The following is an 18,664-nucleotide window of genomic DNA, read 5'->3' as shown; positions in this document are numbered from 1 at the left end:
CTTCAATAAACAAAATTGAGTTTTGGGTCCAAAATAGGTCCAAAATATGAGAAGATTGACATATTACCACAATCATAAAAGATTAAATGGGCAAAAAAAAGGAGCAGAACCCAGAAATTCTGCGGACAAAGCCATATTGCTTTGTATCTAGAACCATGTAGAAAGCTTTGAAGCATAGTTTTTACAATCTTCATATAAATTAACCCCCGAACAACTTGTCCCATGGATATGTGAACAAATGACAGATTATCACTAGTAAATGTTATGAAAAAATTAAATACAGTAACTTTTTATATTGAGAAATAGATTGTCATCTTGTAAACAGTAAAATCAGTGACCAGCATGGACAGCCATGTAAAGCTTAGTTAGATTCAATGCAAAAAATAAAAATTTGAGGAACTTTTTTTGTATTATTTTAACAGCTTTGAATAGTGAAATTAGTGTTCAGTCTTCAACTGAGACATTAACTCAGCCTTTAGGAAAAAGAATCACATATATTTAGTTGCCAGGAGACATTAAGAATTTATATATAAGTATATACATACGCGTATGTATTTATTTTTTTAGGAAAAGGAGGATGAAAAATCAGACACATCAAGCTCTCAGCAACAGAAAAGTCCACAAGGTCTGAGTGACACCGGGTATTCTTCTGACGGGATATCGAGTTCACTTGGTGAAATTCCAAGTCTTATCCCCACTGATGAAAAGGATTTACTCAGAGAAACTAATAAAAAAGACACTATTTCACAAGAAAGTCCACCAAGCCCCTCAGATCTAGCTAAACTAGAAAGTACTGTACTGTCAATTTTGGAAGCTCAGGCAAGTACTCTTTCTGATGAAAAATCTGCAAAAAGCAAAGAGCTTTCTGAGACATATGGTGAACAGACAAAAGATCAACATAAAGCAAAGCCTTTGCCAGTCACTCCAGAATCTTACAGTTCAGAGGAGGAAGACTTGGAAGCTATTAAAGAAGGTGAAGGAACCATCATAGAAGAGGGCAAAGGAAGTGCTTCCTCGCAGGCAGATTACAAGGAAGAACATGAAGGAGACGACGTATCAGCAAGAAGACAACGCTATGATTCTGTGGAAGACAGCAGTGAGAGTGAAAACTCACCCGTCCCAAGGAGAAAAAGAAGAACTAGTGTTGGTTCTTCAAGCAGTGATGAGTACAAACGAGATGACAGTCAGGGATCAGGTGATGAGGAAGACTTCATTAGAAAACAGATTATGGAGATGAGTGCTGATGAAGACGCTTCAGGTTCTGAAGATGATGAGTTCATTAGAAATCAACTCAAAGAGATCAGTGCAACTGAAAGCCAAAAGAAAGAAGAAGTGAAAAGCAAAGCCAAAGGAACAGCTGGAAAACATAGAAGAATGGCACGGAAAAGTAGTGCGGGCTATGATGAGGATGCAGGAAGAAGACATTCGTGGCACGATGACGATGATGAGACTTTTGATGAAAGCCCAGAGCCAAAATACAGGGAAAGTAAAAGTCAAGACAGTGAAGAACTTGCAATAACTGGAGGAGGAGGCCTTCGACGTTTCAAAACAATAGAATTAAATAGTACAGTAGCAAACAAATACTCTGAAGTAACTGAACAACAGAAAGGTATTTTATATTTTGATGAAGAACCTGAGCTAGAGATGGAGAGTCTTACAGATTCACCAGAAGATAGATCTAGAGGAGAAGGATCTTCTAGTTTACATGCTTCTAGTTTCACACCAGGTACATCTCCTACTTCAGTGTCATCACTTGATGAAGATAGTGACAGCAGTCCTAGTCACAAAAAACTGGGAGGTGAGAGCAAACAACAGCGCAAAGCCAGACATCGGACACATGGTCCTCTTCTTCCAACTATTGAAGACTCTTCAGAAGAAGAAGAACTACGGGAAGAGGAAGAACTTCTAAAGGAACAAGAGAAACAGCGTGAATTAGAACAGCAACAAAGAAAAAGTTCTAGCAAAAAATCTAAAAAGGACAAGGATGAACTAAGAGCCCAGAGAAGAAGGGAACGTCCAAAGACTCCACCAAGTAATCTTTCTCCCATTGAAGATGCATCTCCAACAGAAGAATTACGACAGGCAGCAGAAATGGAAGAGCTGCACAGATCTTCCTGTTCTGAATATTCACCCAGTATTGAGTCAGATCCTGAAGGATTTGAAATCAGCCCAGAAAAAATAATAGAAGTACAAAAAGTTTACAAATTGCCTACTGCTGTCTCTCTATACTCGCCAACAGATGAACAACCAGTTGGACTCCCAAAAGAAGAAAGTGGTCAAAAGACATTGAAAAGTGCTGAAGAGGTATATGAGGAGATGATGCATAAGTCCAAATCATTTCAAATTGCAAATGAAAAAGATGAAATATTTGAAAAAGAATCTTTATATGGTGGAATGCTTATAGAGGATTATATTTATGAATCTTTAGTAGAGGATACTTACAATGGAAGTATTGATACTAATCTTGTCATGAGACAAGATGAGAGCAGTGAATATATACAACAGAGAGGAAAAGAGAAAAAACCAAGAGCTTCAGAACAGGTCTATGATGAACCACAGAAAGTTACTGATCTAGAGAAAGACTACTATAATGTTGAGACTTTACATACTATTGTGCCTCAAGAAGATATTGTTTCTAGTTCTTACATTATTCCAGAAAGTCATGAAATAGTTGTATTAGACAGCACAGTAACTTCTACCACCGAGGAAAAGCACTTGTTAGATGCAGAAGCTGCTTATGAAGAGCTTATGAAAAGACAGAAAATGCAGCTAACCCCTGGCTCCAGTCCAACACAACCAACTTCAGATTTCATTCCCACATCTGATACAAAGGTATCTGGTGTTGGAGAGATAGTGGATAGTACATCTTTAACATCAAGCACTACTTCAGCAATCTCAGATATATCACCTGTCAGTAGCACAACACTTTCTATTCCAGATGTTAAAATAACACAGCATTTTACAACAGAGGAAATTGAAGATGAATACTTAACAGATTATGCCAGAGAAATTCAAGAAATAATTTCTCATGAAACATCAATATTGACATATTCTGAGACATCTGAAGTTGCTGCATCAGTTTTACCTTCTGATACAGCTTCCTTAACATCATCTACATCTTCAGTTTGTACCACAGATAGTTCATCACCTATAGATAGTGCAACCACAGGTTTTATAGGTACAGCAGATGCTGTAAGTAAACCAGCAGATGCTGAAGGTATCAGTACAATAAGCCAGGTTCCCCTAACGTCTGCAAAAGAGTACTCTGAAGTGAGCATGCCTTATGAATCTATTGATGGAACCACTAAAAAGCCTTCCATAGCATCAGATAAGGAGAGTGTGGATCAAGCTGCAGTTTGTTTGCCTGAAACTACACCTTCAGTAGTGACAACTACAGTTACAAAACCCAAGGAATATGTGGCTGATACTGTTTCCTTTGATACCTCCAAAGCAGAGAAGGAAGCAGCTAGAAAAATTAAAAGTACGATAGAGGCTGGCAGTGTCAAAATTCATCATGAAGAGCCACACAAAGAATTAGGTGTTGATATGGCAAGGATTGATTTGACTAGTGTTACATCTGAGCAACCACCTATAGGTATAGCATCATTACCAGTTACAGAGCCTGCATCAGAAACATCTTCTGTACCCACTCCCAGTGTTGTAAGTAAGACCAGCATGGTCTCTGTGCCTTCCTCAGCTCCTGCTGTTTCAGCCAAAGTATTCTCTCTTTTTAGAAGCTCTTCTTTGGATTCTCCTGCACAACCTTCTCCACCCCCACCTCCTCCTCCTCCACCACCACCACCACCTCCACCACCATTACCACCTCCACCTATTTTACCCAAACCAGCCATTTATCCCAAAAAGAAGTCACAGATTAAGACTACAGCAGCAACAGTTCCCACAGTGGTCCCTTCAGTCACAACTGTTCCAGCACTAGAGTCCACAGCTGTATTAAAGAATCATGTGGTACCTATCACAAAAACATACACTCCAACACCACCTCCTGTACCACCTAAACCATCTTCCATCCCAGCAGGACTTGTTTTCAGTCACAGGCCCACTGAAGTAACTAAACCTCCAATTGCTCCTAAACCAGCAGTACCTCCACTCCCAATAGCTGTTCATAAGCCAGCAGAAACACAGCCCAAACCAGTAAGTTTGTCATTGACTTCAAGTATGACTCTGAATTTGGTCTCCACAGCTGAGTACAAAATACCATCACCTACTTCCCCTTTGTCTCCACACTCTAACAAATCTTCACCAAGACTGGCAAAACCGTCACAGGAAACATATGTTGTCATCACATTGCCATCAGAGCCTGGAACTCCCACAGAAGCTATAACTAGTCAGGCTGTTACCAGTTGGCCTTTAGAAGCACCTCCTAAAGAACAGATTCCCCAGCCTATGCAACCAGTTTTTACTTCACCCATGAAAACTATGGAAATTCAAAGTACGGCCGGTCAGAGTATGTATATTTCAGGTGCTTTGCAAGCTATTCCTGTGACAACACAATCGACTTTTGAAAAAATACCTAGTTTAAAACCAGAAGTAGTAACCACAGAGGTAACCAAGACCACAGTGTCTGTGGTTAAGGGTCCAGTGCCTGGTTATGGTTTAGGTAGTGTTGCTATTACTATACCTCCAGAGCCACTACATATAGTAGATCAACCCAGATATAGAGAGAACGGAAGATTCCATCCTTTGGGTGATGTCATAGATCTTCGCACTTTAACTAAGATGGACGTTGAAATGAGAGACAGCTGTATGGATCTGTCTGCTGTTTCCATGGACATGAGAAGGCAAATGCCAGTGAGTGACGCAGGTGGGCGCCCAGTAAGTACTGTCCAGCCATCCATAATAAACCTGAGCACTGCGTGTGTTGCTGATCCTTCCCTGTCTGTAGTCACTGGGACAGTAACAGTAGTGACCTGCACTGCCACTGTGAGCTACACCACCAGTACAGACAGCCTTGTGGATCTGGGACATGCAATGACAATACCACTCCAGCTGACAACATCAAAACATTTTGAGCCTCCATACAGAGTAACAAGCAGCCAGGCTTTCTCTGCAGGTAGAGATGAAGTGCCAATAAATTTATCCCTAGGTACTTCAACACAGGCAATGACATGGGCTACTACAAAGCCTGTTACTGTACCACCTGTTGGTGTTACAAATGGTTGGACTGATCTCTCCACTTCTCAGGAGCCAGCAGAGAGTGGAGCAGTTGACCTTAGCACTACAAAATCCCACAGAACGGTAGTAACAATGGATGACACTACTTCAGGTATCATAACGACAGTAATAGAAGATGATGAAAAGCCTGTAGATCTGACTGCAGGGAGAAGAGCTGTCTGCTGTGATATGGTTTATAAATTGCCATTTAGGAGCTGTGCAGCACAGCAGCCACCTACTACACTTCCTGAAGATCGCTTTGGCTACAGAGATGACCATTATCAGTATGATCGTTCAGGGTCATATGGCTACCGAGGAATGGGAGGTATGAAACCATCTATGTCTGACACAAATTTATCAGAAGCTGGACTGTTTGCATATAAAAGCAAGAATAGCTTTGATTATCGAGTTGGGGCAACTGATACAGCAGTAGATCTTACTTCTGGAAGAGTAACTACAGGTCAGTATGACACAGCAGCAGATCTTTCTTTGAAATATAATTTTGATGTTCCTCACCTCATTTCAGGATAATTTTTTTATTGTTTTTCCCCTCCTTCTGTTGTTTTGTTTTCTTTTGGACAGTGTGACAAATTATGCTGGATTACACGTGTTTTTCATTTCTTCATTTTACATATGTGTTTGCACAGAGGTGCCTGCATGTGCCTGCATGTTCAGAAATGCTGTTTCCTTCACATCTAAAGTAGATCATTAACCTGAAGATTTGCATGCGGTTTCCCCTTCCCATTTATTTCATCAAGAGGGGATGACTTTCAGAATCCGCAAAGCAGCATTCTTTTGTGGGACTGGACTGTAACTTTGCCCTGTAATTTCAGGTGAGGTTATGGATTACTCAAGCAAGACTACTGGTCCATATGCAGAGACTCGGCAGGTGGTTTCTGGCCTCGGGCTCAGTGCACCACAGTATTCCCAAGCAAGAATGGTATCATCTCTGGGTTCCCAGTTTGGCGTTGGAAGTGTTTTAAGATCATCCAATGGTGTTGTTTATTCTTCAGTAGCGACTCCAATCCCATCCACATTTGCCATCACTACACAACCTGGTTCTATTTTCAGTACAACTGTCAGAGATTTACCTACTCTCCAAACAATTGACTCGGTGCCCTCTTTATCAACTTTGCAACAGAGTCAACCTCTCCCAAGATCATACAGTTTCTTAACAACTGTGGCAGCTGAAAAAGATAGTGCAATTACTGCCATTGATATGGAGACAAGGTTACCACCTCATACTGTAGAAACTATTACCACTGAGCCAACCAGCTTGATACCTACTTTAACTACGGCATCTGAAGTTTATACAGATGTAATTGATGATGAGGTTGCCCTTCTCATTGCCCCCGAAGAAGGCAAACAGCAGCAGCTTGATTTGGAGCGGGAACTTCTTGAGCTTGAGAAAATTAAGCAGCAGCGCTTTGCAGAAGAGCTGGAATGGGAACGTCAGGAAATTCAAAGATTTAGGGAACAAGAAAAGTTTATGGTGCAAAAAAAGCTTGAGGAGTTGCAATCTATGAAACATCATCTCTTATTTCAGCAGGAGGAGGAACGACAAGCTCAGTTTATGATGAGACAAGAGACATTAGCCCAGCAGCAGTTGCAGCTTGAACAATTCCAACAACTTCAACAGCAGCTCCACCAACAATTAGAGGAGCAAAAACTTCGTCAAATATATCAGTACGGTTACGACCCTTCAGGAACTGGCTCGCCACAAACTACGACAGATCAAACTCTTTTGGAAGGACAGTATGCCACTGCAGAAAATGGTCAGTTTTGGCCTACTGATGATGCAACCACTACAGCTTCAGGAGTGTTGGGTATTGAAATTCCACAAAGCCAAGCATGGTACACAGTTCAGTCTGATGGCATTACCCAGTACATACCTAGGTCTGGTATCCTAAGCTCAGTTTCAGAAATGTCTCTTAAGGATATTGATGTTAGAGAGGAGAAACAGTTGAAAAAGAGAAGTTCTATGCCAAAATTACGTGGTCCATATGAGGAGTTTGAGCAGACCCTGGAAGAAGAGCCCCGGTGCTTCAAAAAGATAGTGGACAGTGGAGTGCAAACTGATGATGAAGATGGAGCAGACAGAGGCTACACAAACAGGAGACGGAGAAGTAAGAAGAGTGTTGATACAAGTGTTCAGACAGATGATGAAGATCAAGATGAATGGGATCTTTCTAGCAAATCCAGAAGGAAGCCTCGGATAGGGAAATACAGTGAGAGTACCACTGAGGCAGACAAAGCTAAACCATTCTCCAAAGTCTCTAGTATTGCAGTTCAGACAGTGGCAGAGATTTCCGTACAAACAGAACCTGTAGGAACAATAAGAACACCTTCAATCAGGGCCCGATTGGATGCTAAGGTTGAAATCATAAAGCACATTTCAGCTCCAGAAAAGACATATAAAGGAGAAAGTCTGGGATGTCAAACAGAGACAGATTCAGATACTCAAAGTCCCCAGTATCTGTCAGCTTCATCTCCTCAGAAAGATAAAAAACGTCCAACGCCATTAGAGATAGGATACTCATCCCACCTTCGTCCAGACTCCACATTGCAGGTAGTCCCTTCCCCTCCCAAATCTCCCAAAGTTCTCTATTCACCCATTTCACCCGTTTCACCAAGCAAAGTTATAGAGTCAGCATTTGTACCCTATGAAAAACCCATCACTGATGACATCAGCCCTCAGAAGATGCTGCATGCTGACATTGCCAAGGTTCCTCCAAGCCCAAAGGCAGCAAAGATGATGCAACGCTCTATGTCTGATCCTAAGCCCCTGAGTCCCACAGCAGAAGACAGTTCCAGAGCTCAGTTTCAGTACACTGAGGGTTTTATGGTAAGAAGTATTTGCTTGCCTTTTTTTTTTTTTTTATAATATGCAATTCTACAGCAATCAGTACAGCATGAGGGCTGACACACTCATTTCTAATACCTGTGTATGTAGGCTTTTTGCACACCCTGCTGAGAAGTCCAGAGGAACATCTGCTGTCTAAAGCAATGGCTATTTCCTTCACTGCTTTTCCTGGAAATAGGGAAATCCATATTACATATTGAACACAAGTTCATGTTCAGAATTTGGAAGGCACTTTGTGTTTTACATGGCAATTCATTGTGCAATATAGGGGTTACATGGCAATATGGGGTTACTGCCAATTGTTTAGAAAATTAAAGCATTTTCTTTCTAATTATGCGACATCCAGCTCTTGTGGCACAGTCTGTAATGCATTTACCTTGAAATTACTGCATGTGCCTCCTGAAAGGCAGATAACACCAGATTTATAATTGCCTTAGTTAGCTGTCCTTTTTGACCCTCATGAGGTTTCTCGGCCATTTGTGATTCCTTGGATAATCTTGTGTCCCAATGTGTACATCTTTTATCTTTCCCAGACCAAAAGGTCTCATATCTCAAATCCATTATTAATTTGTTTGTTTTGGATAAGGAGGATTATCAAGCAGTTATACAAGTTTTGAGGGCTGTTTCATGTAGGGGTCAAAGAAGACTGACATAATTTGGTTCAAAATTTTTCATTTCTGCGGTATTTCTTTCCCTTGAGAAGTAAGACTTAATATTTGGGAACCAGATCATTATTTATGAATAAGAGGAATAAGTCTTGGCTAAAAAATACCTTTGTAATTGGATATGTCCTTAGCTGTCCTTTTGTCCAAGACCATTCCCTTCTGTCAGTTGCAGGGTCAGTATTTTACTTGTCAGAACTCTGGAAGAGTTGTCACTCAAGTTCTTCAGCAATATTTATCTTTTATGTTCGGTTATCTGTGAATACAGGAGTTATTAATATAGACTGGATAGGATAAAGAGTGTTTGATAATTTGTGGTGGCTTTCAAATGCAGAATTAGCTGTTTATACCCTCCAAGGCTCCCACTGTAAGCAGTTTCTGCAGCTTCACATATTTGTACAGATATTAAGTACTTCCCACACTGTTACTGCTTGGAAAAGAGTTGGACTTTTGAAGGGAAAACTGTAGTCGTGGCATTGTCACTCCATATAAACATCATTCCCTAATGCAGGATAAGCACAGAGGGGGAAAGTCACATGAGGATTAAAGTTTCATGTAGGGGATTTGGAACAGCATCTTGAAGAACATTGCTCAGAGACTTTGAGAAAGTGTTTGGTTCTACTCAGCATAGTGAAACTACTTCCAAGAACAAGTTATTCACTTCACTTATTTCATAGATACATATATATATATACTTGATATGAATTGGATGCTTTGTAGGATGGATGATACATTCTGTAAGTAGCTGATTGTTTAAAGGCCTTTACAGTAGAGTTTGAACACATACAGTATTCATTTGTGAGACATGGAAACAAAGGGTTTGTACACCATTGTTTCTTTTTTAACCACATATTCTTTACTGTCTTGCCTTGGGCTTAAACAGCAAGGAGCTATATTGTTCTCACTAATATGCAGCCATCAAGAAGCAAATAGCCCATGTCTCAAAGTAGTTACAGTCTAAATAAATGGGGGGGACATTTTTATGGAAAATGGGGTGCAAGTAGACAAGTGCAAGAATAATAAAAAACTTCCATGAATATGAAGTGGACTACATTAACTGTACCATGCAGCACATGGTGAGGAAGCTGCTCTGTAAACCTATCATGACCATAATTTCCTGCCTTCATGTTCTGTTAAGCGTTAAGCTTATTATACTCTCTGATAGAGCTTTGTTGATTATGTATCTGAGGTTCAATTATCTTACACTGAGATCAGGTACATAAAGGAGGAAAAGCCATGTGACCAAAAAAAGAAAATATTTACAGTGAGCCTCGCAGAATGTAATCGATTGACCCCATCAGCATCTGGAAATAGGGGTATGAGTTCCTTTTGCAGTTTCGATATCAATTTAAGTTCTCGAATACTCAGACCAGTTATGTTGTGAAGAAGAGTTCTGCAGTATAAGGTTTAAATTATCTAGTTCCAATAAAACATAGTATTCCCTCCAGAATGTCCGTTTGTTTATACCGTGGGTTTAGGACCATATTACAGGAAAGAATGGACAGTGATTTCTTGTTTTGTACATTTTATCACACTCAAAAGTTCTCTGAAAGCAGTGTCACTGTTGGCAAAGTGTAAACCTTGTTGGCATTTTTTCAGCTGTAGATGTCTGTTATTAGAACCACATGTTGTTAAGTTTAAATACAGGATCACTTTTGGATTATCCTGCTAAGTGTGAAGGTGAGATGCTACCTCAACTTTAAAATATTTTTGACACTGGGACTGTTTTTTCATTCTTTGTACAGTGCCCACAACAACTAAAGTCTTTGTTAATTCTCTGTGGACACTTTTGTTTCTCCTGACTGAAGAGTTCCTAATTTCCTAGTTATAATAAGAGAAAGGTAGAAGGGATTAATTCTGTCATTGAAAAAAGTGAAGTTCAGTACAGAAAAACTTACAAAAGAACTCACTCTGGAAAAGAGAATTTACTAGAGCTGAACATAAAAGAATAAAATGGAAATGCAAGATTGATCTTTCACTACCTTAAGAAAATGGAATGTGTATATGAATATTTTTTGCATGGATGAATATCCCATCACTTTTTTAATAGTTCATGTTTCAGGGTTATGTCTTTGTCTGCATTCATAAACACTGCAGGTGAAAAGGGTGTTTCTGTGTTCATGTACACGATTCACAGGTTTTGGTTTTTTTAATGGCAGTTGAGCAAAAAAGTTGATTCTTATGCAATTGGTAGGACTAAAAGAGAAAGAATAAAATTGATCTCTCTAACATTTACAATGAAATGGTACCTTGTCCTTCAGGACGTGCACTTTCATCATTCATGCATTTCTTCCAATGGAAAATGGTTTTTTGCAACATTTCAGGGAAAGAGATTATGGAGACTATGGCTAGAATGATTAAATTATCTATGTCTTAGAGCTGCTTTAAATATAATTTTCTTCTTTAATGCACCTTTTAAAGGGAATTATTGCAATGTTTTATCTAACCTAGTATAAATGAAAAGCTGAAAAATAACCTGGTAGCTAATCAAATAATAATAATAACAAAAAATCCAGATAATATTGGTTTCAGAGATGGCACAGATAACAAGTTATGTGTTTACATTACATTTTCATTTACTTGTCTATCATAGTCATTGTCTCTGTGAACACTTGAATGAGCGTAGATGGTGGCTTCATATTAATCCAAAGTAACAATATTACTTACCATTATGTTTTCTTTTGTAATTCTTATATGCTGTACATTTCTATGATATATATTAGTAATCAAGTGTAGCTGAGTCAAAAAAATTAGGAACTGTAGCTTGTCAGCACCAAAAAAAGTTGTGAAAGCTACCCATTTGGAATTGACATTTTCAAAGATACTTAATTTTACTGTTTTGTGAGCTTTGTTTCTCTTGAGCTCCCCATGTCAATGAGCTCCCCAGCACTGATTTTGATCAACTGTCCAGTTGTCCAGCATGGTAGGATTCCATGGAGTGAATAGCCATAGAAAGTGTTTTCCATGAGAGCACCAGAAAGTGTCAGTAGAGTTTGGAAATGGGGATTAAAATTCGTTCATTCAGCAGTAACAAAAAATTGTGAGTACCTGTCTAGTTTAATAAATAGCTTGACACCAGTGAATCACAGAATCAAGTCACATGCCAGTCACAGTCATCTTTGGCGCTTGTACATATTGCATATGTGTAATCAAAGATGGAAGTTGTCTTCCTTTTGCCTTTGGATGCAAAATGCCTGCTCAACTAAACTGAAGCAAATTGCAGAAGATGTTGCACATGACCTGTCACACACAGAAAATGTCTACAACTAGATAGGGCACAGACTCAACAGAAGTGTTTGTATTTGTGAAATTAATGCAAAGACACAGCTGTCAACAGCCTGTCAGCTTTGGGGTCGAAACTGTGCATTTAAATTTTAACACTTAGAATAAATTCAATCAGTATGTTTATTAAGAGAGTTAACAGAGACTTTTCTTGAAATTTTTATCTGATGTAATTTGTCATACTTGAAAGGCAAATATAATTCAAATCTATATAATGTAGTAAAAAAAAGATAATTATTTCAAGCTAAATCCCCCCCAAATATGTTTTTATTTAGGTAAGAAATGCAGGACTTCATCTATTGTTGTAATAAGAGCAGAATTGATTTTATACAGATTTTAAAGAGTGTAATTTTTTTTAGATGGCTTTAATAGCATATTAATGTTATCTTCTATGGTATTCTGAAGATTTCAACTTTAAAACTGAAGGTTAAGACTTCAGTGATTTTACAGAATCATAGAGTCATAGAATGATTTGCGTTGGAAGGGACCTTAAAGATCATCTGGTTCCAACCTCCCCTGCCATGGGTAGGTAGACCTATCATATACATGATGTTTTGCTTGTTTATGCAGGACTAAGCTGATCACCAGATGTGTAGTTCAGCGAGGAATGTTCTGCTTAGGTAATGGATAGAGAGAAAGAGTAGAGATAGTTACCTGGTTTGAAGTTGGGTATTTCTGTTTGCCTACCTTTCTCAGAAGCAAGGAGTAGGTTCATTTCTTAGTGTCATGCCAGAATTTCAGGTAACATAATTATTCTATCATTGGAGCACAGGATATTGCTCTTTCCCTTGGTTTCTCGTTGTCTGAGCTTAATTCCAACTAAAAGGAGTTGGTACTTTATTATAGCTCTTATAGTTACTGTAAAATATTCAGACGTGTTTTGTGGCCTGAGACATAGGTGGTCACATGATTGTAACTGCAAAAGGCCTAATTCAGTGACTTTAATTTTCCATTTTAGTCCCACTTTTCAGTTCAGAAGAAGGTAAAACATTTTGTTTTCTGTGAAAAGTATATTTCAATATAAAGAAGCCATTACCTCTTACAGAAACAGCTGCTATTTGGGTTAAGTACAGATGGGTGTTGAGTGAGGAACCATCTTTGGTAGTATCTAAATTTAAAGTGCAAAGTATTTTTTTAACTTTACTTCTAAGAGACATCTGTTGGCTGTGGTTTAATGAAAATTTTCCAGGCACTGGTGGCAACTGGTTCTTCATTTTGGCCATGCACACACCAGTCTGGGAACAGCCTGATTTCCATGATTTATAAGGTTTGCAGGCAATTCTTAAACTGCATATGCAGATCTGCCTGACAGTGTGTTAATACACTTAGTGATAGGGTAAGGTCTGAATGAGGCTTATTCACTGCTTATGGACAGGAGATCTTATTCAGAGACTGAATTCAGGCCAGCAATCCAGGGAAGGTGTGGCTGTTCCCCCTGAGTTCCTTTTGTGCTTGAATATTGTCACACTCTTTTTCTGTGTGTGCGCTTCAAACAAATTCAGTGGGAACTGAGTTAAAAAGATGATCTCACTCACATCTAGAGACTATTATCAACAATCTTATCCCTGTGTAAATAGTAAAATAGAACTTGTCTATCTTTTCCTTTAACCATGTGGCTTTAGCTAGATTTAAAATTATTTTTTCTACTAATGGTCTGAATTATTTAAAATTTAGAGTCCTGTTAACATTTCAAGCTATTGCTTCCTGCGCAGTATCTGAAATCCTTTGGAATACCGTTTTTGTGACTCAAATGAGGCGGTTTTTTTCCATCTGTCAGGTCTTCAAAAGAGAAAGAATACCCCATATTTGGTCAACATGTCATATAAACATTATTTTCTAAAGCACATTTAACTGGGTCAGTCTTTCCTGCCTGATACTTTTATATTAGTTGATTTCGCACCATCTCTATTCAACCAAGGGACATTCACACATAATAGAAAATTATTATAATATTCACTCTTTTTCCTTAATTACCTTTTATTAAAGCATGAGATTTATGGTAGAGTTGACAAAGAGCCGAGATTTTATGTCACTTGGGCCTTTTCTCACCTGCAGTTGGCTTATACAGCTTCCTCTTAAGCGAGCTCTCATATACACATTAAAAAAACATCACTGGCCACAAATCCCATCCCTCATTCTTATATTTTCTATGAACAAAGAGAAGAATGAAGGTACAATAATATCTTTACACTTGTTTTCAGTTGACTGGGTTATGGTGGTTATCTATTTTAGGAATACTGGGAGATTTGTGCATGGAAAGAGGTAAATATCCTGTTCCTGTTTTAATAAATACAGCGTACAAATGTATACAGCAGAACCAAACAGACACTGAAGAATGAGGGGCACATATTGATGAGCAAGTTTTGGCCTACTTCAGCTCTATTTTGCTTCAGATCTTCCTCTCTTATCAAGCCACAGATCACTGTAGTTAGTGTGAATATGCAGTAGGAGGATAAAATTTCTACTAGTGAATTGTCTCACTGAAATAAAAAGATAATTTCTTTCATGTGTTCCACTGATAATTTTGGCTTCCTGCATTTTATTCTGTCTCCACTTTTATGAGCATCTGTGACTGAAGCTTTGAAAATTGTGCTGAGGAAATGAACGTACATTCTCCAAAAGGAGCGGAAGACCAATGTCTGTAAAATCTTCATTAGAAAGAAAACACTCTCTGTGCCTTGTTAGCGAGTTTTTTGGTGTGGTAAAAGCAGAACAATAGATCAAATTAGCTGATGACAAATATCTACAAGTATACTGTGTTGTTGTCCAAAAGGAGCCAGTCATTGGTTTGGACTGTTTTTTCCTACTGGGATTTGAGCCTATTTGAGATACACTTAGAACAGAGCTTCCTATTGAGTTTTCTCTAGGAGAAAGTTAGTTTGCACACAGGAAAACTTCCCTGCAAAATGTAGCAATGTACACTAAGCAGAGAACACCAATTTGTTCCTGTCAAAGTAGTCCATCTAATAACAAAATGCAATGCTTAATTTCAACACTTTTCCCCATAATTTTATTAAAATGTTTTAAAGTTTATAAATTGTTGACTTGATCAGCCAAATGTGATTAAATGTTTATTGATAATCATCCAAGACTGGCAAAAACCCACAGTAGCTCATATGACCTAAATGAAGTTTGCTAAAAAATCCTCACCCTAGAACCACAGTAGATCTAAAAGTTATTATCAGATATAATTAAATACAACAAAATACTCAGAACACTAAAAAGGTGTTCTGTATGCCTCTTCTTTCTCCACTGTGTGAATGGTTATGTTTCCTCTCCATATGAGACCTCTAGGATGCTCCTTTAACCCACATCAATGCATTTAAGATTCTCTGGGGGTTTGGTTTTGGGTTTTTTGTTTTTAGAAAAAGTTCAGTGTATGCCAGTATTGAGATAATTATTCTGTATAATCAATTCCTTAGAATTTATAGGCCTCAATTTCCATGACCTTTCTCCAGGGTCATACTTATGCCTAATTTATCTTTAGCATATAAGATACTTAAAATTTCAAAACTCTACATTTTCCCATAAAGAAAAATATGAAAAATATTTGCGGATCTAGATATACCTCATATAATCATCCCAAAAAATAAAAATAATAAAAAGATGACCTGAAGGTGGCCCAGTAATCTTTGGGCTAGATATGTGTGTGTTTTTTATAGTCATCACAGCATTATTAGCTTTATAAATTGTATACCAGAGCTCTGAAGTTTTACTTCTCATCTGTAGAAATACTGGCTAGACCAGATTCTCTTGTGCTATCAGTGTTTCAAATTACAATGAGGACTAATAACATCTAACAGTTTGGGTGTTGTTTTTTTGATTAATAAAGCTTCCCTGTTAGAACTAACTTTACTTTGATTCTGATCCATAAAATCCTTCTATTCAGGCCTTGCTTTTCTGAGTCAGTGATTTCATATTAAAAATAATTTGTTAAGATAGACAGATGGTTTTTCATATTAATGCTGCAAGATCAAATTTAACTATAAAATACTGAGTAAAATAGTCCCATCTACTGTGCTTTACTTTCTCAGTCCAACACAACATTATTTATTGATAAGCTAAGTTTTTTCAATGACAATTTTTAAAGGGAAGCTGCCAGCTGGAATTAGATATCTTAGGTCAAATTGGTCACTTTCAAACAAAAGGAAAGCAGTTTTAAGTGGGTCAAAAAAGAGCTTGTCATAGGTTTGGCTCTTTAATAATTCAATTGCAATTTAAAGTATGGAGGAAGCACTCACATAGCATTTTAAGATCAATACGGGAAACACAGTTACTTTGAAAATCAGAATTGCAATTCAAAGCAATGTTCCAAAATTTCAGCAATGATGCAGACATTATAGGTAAAAAAGAGGAAAAAAAACCCCAAACAACAAAAACAACAACCAAAAAATAATAAAAAAAAGAAAACAAAAACAAAACAACACAACAACAACAAAAAAACAAACACAGAAATATTGCTGATTAGGCAATAGCAATAGTGAAAATGCTCCAGTGTAGTAACAAAAGGTCAGACTTAAAAATATGAAGTGCTTGCATGATAGGTGGTGGTGTTCTTAGGAAATACTGACAACTTCATCTGTAATGCTACATACAGTTTATCTCAGTATCACTTAAGAGTTAGAGACGCTGAGACATTTCAAAGTTGAGCAAAAGACAAAGGATAAAAGGTTTAGACAACAAGGCATTGACTAGAAGGCTGAAGGATCTGGCTGTGTTGATCTAGAAAGAAGACCAAAGCTGGGCAAGATAACAGTCTTTCACTGTGTTAAACATTATTTTAATAGGACGAATATTAACCACTCTTCATGTCCAGTGGAGGCACAAAATGGATTATCTCAATTTTTGGCCTGGGATACTTAGTAGATATGAACTTTATAGCTGCAATAGCACAGATGCCTTAGCATTTTAGTGAAACTGTGTTATATCTGAATACTGAGAATAACATAAAGGGATAGATAGCCTACAAGACTGATTTCCCTTCCAAGCCAAGAATATCTTGAGCACTATGAGTAATAACATTATGTTTAAAAATTGAATTCTAAAATTAAATACAATTTTCTTTAGTGCTCATGGCTCTTCTTACACAGTATCATGAGCGTCATTGCTGTTAATTTGTATTGATACAGCATTTGTTACAGACTGCTTTAGTAAACCAACCACACAGATCGTATAGGGGCCTTCATTTAAAAGATGGGAAGTTGAGATAATAATAGGTCCATAATTAGACTAAATGCCCCATCTTGTTCCTTCTATCCCTTAGCTAAAGTGGCATTTATTCCCTATTTTATTTTCTTCTTTCCATTTCTCTTCAGAAACCTAGGGGTCTTTTGTCTTTCTTGGCTGACAAAAGGACATAGGCTACCTTGTTAAGCTATAAAGTATTGGAAACAACAGGTTTGACATTAGATATTGGTGATGAAAAATCCCACCTGACCTGTTCACTGTAGGTTCCTGTTATAATCTTCAGGCAGAAGTATTCCAAGGGAACAGCAGTTAATCTACTTATTTTGTGGTTTTACTTTAGAATATGTTTAATCCCACTAATTTCTCAAATGACTACAAAAGGGTTCTAGATGACTGAGAGTGCTTTTGGTCAGGTGAATCCCATGGTCTCTCAAAAAGCCTGTCTTCTGAATCTTCTGTGTTCTTATTTCCTGCTTTTTCTCTTAAAGCAGTGAATTATTTACTTAGTACTAGTTTCCTTTTATTAATTCTGCACAGCAAAAGTTATGATTCAGTTAAAGTTAGATTTATAAATTGTTTTCTACATGCTAAAACTCAATTAAAAATAATTTTTAAAATATTAACTTTCATATAATTCACTGAAATGTCATTATAAAAAAAGTATTTTCACTATTTTCTCATTTCTCCCAGCATACTTTTAAGATGAATGACTACTGACAGATTGGCACCATAGTGCAAACGAACCTCTTATTTATAGAACAAGGTTGGCTCTGTTGACGCCAATTCAGACTTTCAGAAGCCAATCTGTCAATAGTTCTCCAATCTCTGGAGAGAATGAGTTTTTCCTTTGTGCTTAGCTTCTCAGTTCAATTTCTCCAAATAATTTCCAGTTGTGTTACAAAGAAGGAGCTGGACACTGGTAAAGTTTTTCAAAAACTCAAAGAAGTGATTTACCTGCTGCAATGTTCAGCTCAGGGAGTGGAACCCATAATGGCATGATAAGTGCTTACAGTCTCTGCACTTAGAGTGAAGTTACGAGACAGGAATTAATAGTAGCTGGTTTTCTTTGTGCTGTGATGCCTGAGTCAACTGGTTAGAAACTCCAAATACAGGGGTAAGTCTGAAACACTTTTGAAAGATACAGTGACATTCCAGAGGAAGCCTGCCTTTTGGCTCTCCTTCAGAACTTGCATTTTGTACAGCATGAATTCAGGTCTCAGTTCAATTTCCGTTCACATTCTCCATCTGTCCATATCTTCCCTCTAATCTCTTTGCTAAACCCTACTTCTATTTCCCAGCTGGTCTTTCTCTGACACTCTCTCTCATCCAATCTAAGTGGTTCCTATCAAAATACAGCTTTGATTATCTCACCTTACTCACTTTGCAAGTTGTTTACTGATGCCAAATCCAGCTCAAGCATCGTGTGCTGGTGCTCTTACACCTCCTGGCAAGCCTTTTCCCTGGTGCATAATGGCCAAGCAGGCTAAATGGGCCACCC

The 18,664-nt window shown here is 37.9% G+C and overlaps 1 protein-coding gene across 1 annotated transcript in view; it reads left to right on the top strand.

Annotated features, from left to right (window-relative positions):
- PCLO (piccolo presynaptic cytomatrix protein) overlaps positions 1-18,664 on the top strand; it is a 337,810-nt gene that overhangs the window by 145,622 nt on the left and 173,524 nt on the right. The window contains exons 5-6 of the mRNA XM_029958071.1: positions 568-5,632; positions 6,006-8,017. Of these exons, the coding sequence (XP_029813931.1) occupies positions 568-5,632; positions 6,006-8,017 (7,077 nt within the window). The remainder of the gene's footprint in view (positions 1-567; positions 5,633-6,005; positions 8,018-18,664) is intronic.

This window comes from Manacus vitellinus, unplaced genomic scaffold (genome assembly GCF_001715985.3).
Source record: "Manacus vitellinus isolate BGI_N305 unplaced genomic scaffold, ASM171598v3 scaffold_13_pilon, whole genome shotgun sequence".
Taxonomy (NCBI): Eukaryota; Metazoa; Chordata; class Aves; order Passeriformes; family Pipridae; genus Manacus; species Manacus vitellinus.
The sequence above is the reverse complement of the archived record's forward strand: the minus strand, read 5'-3'. Positions and strand labels throughout refer to the sequence as shown.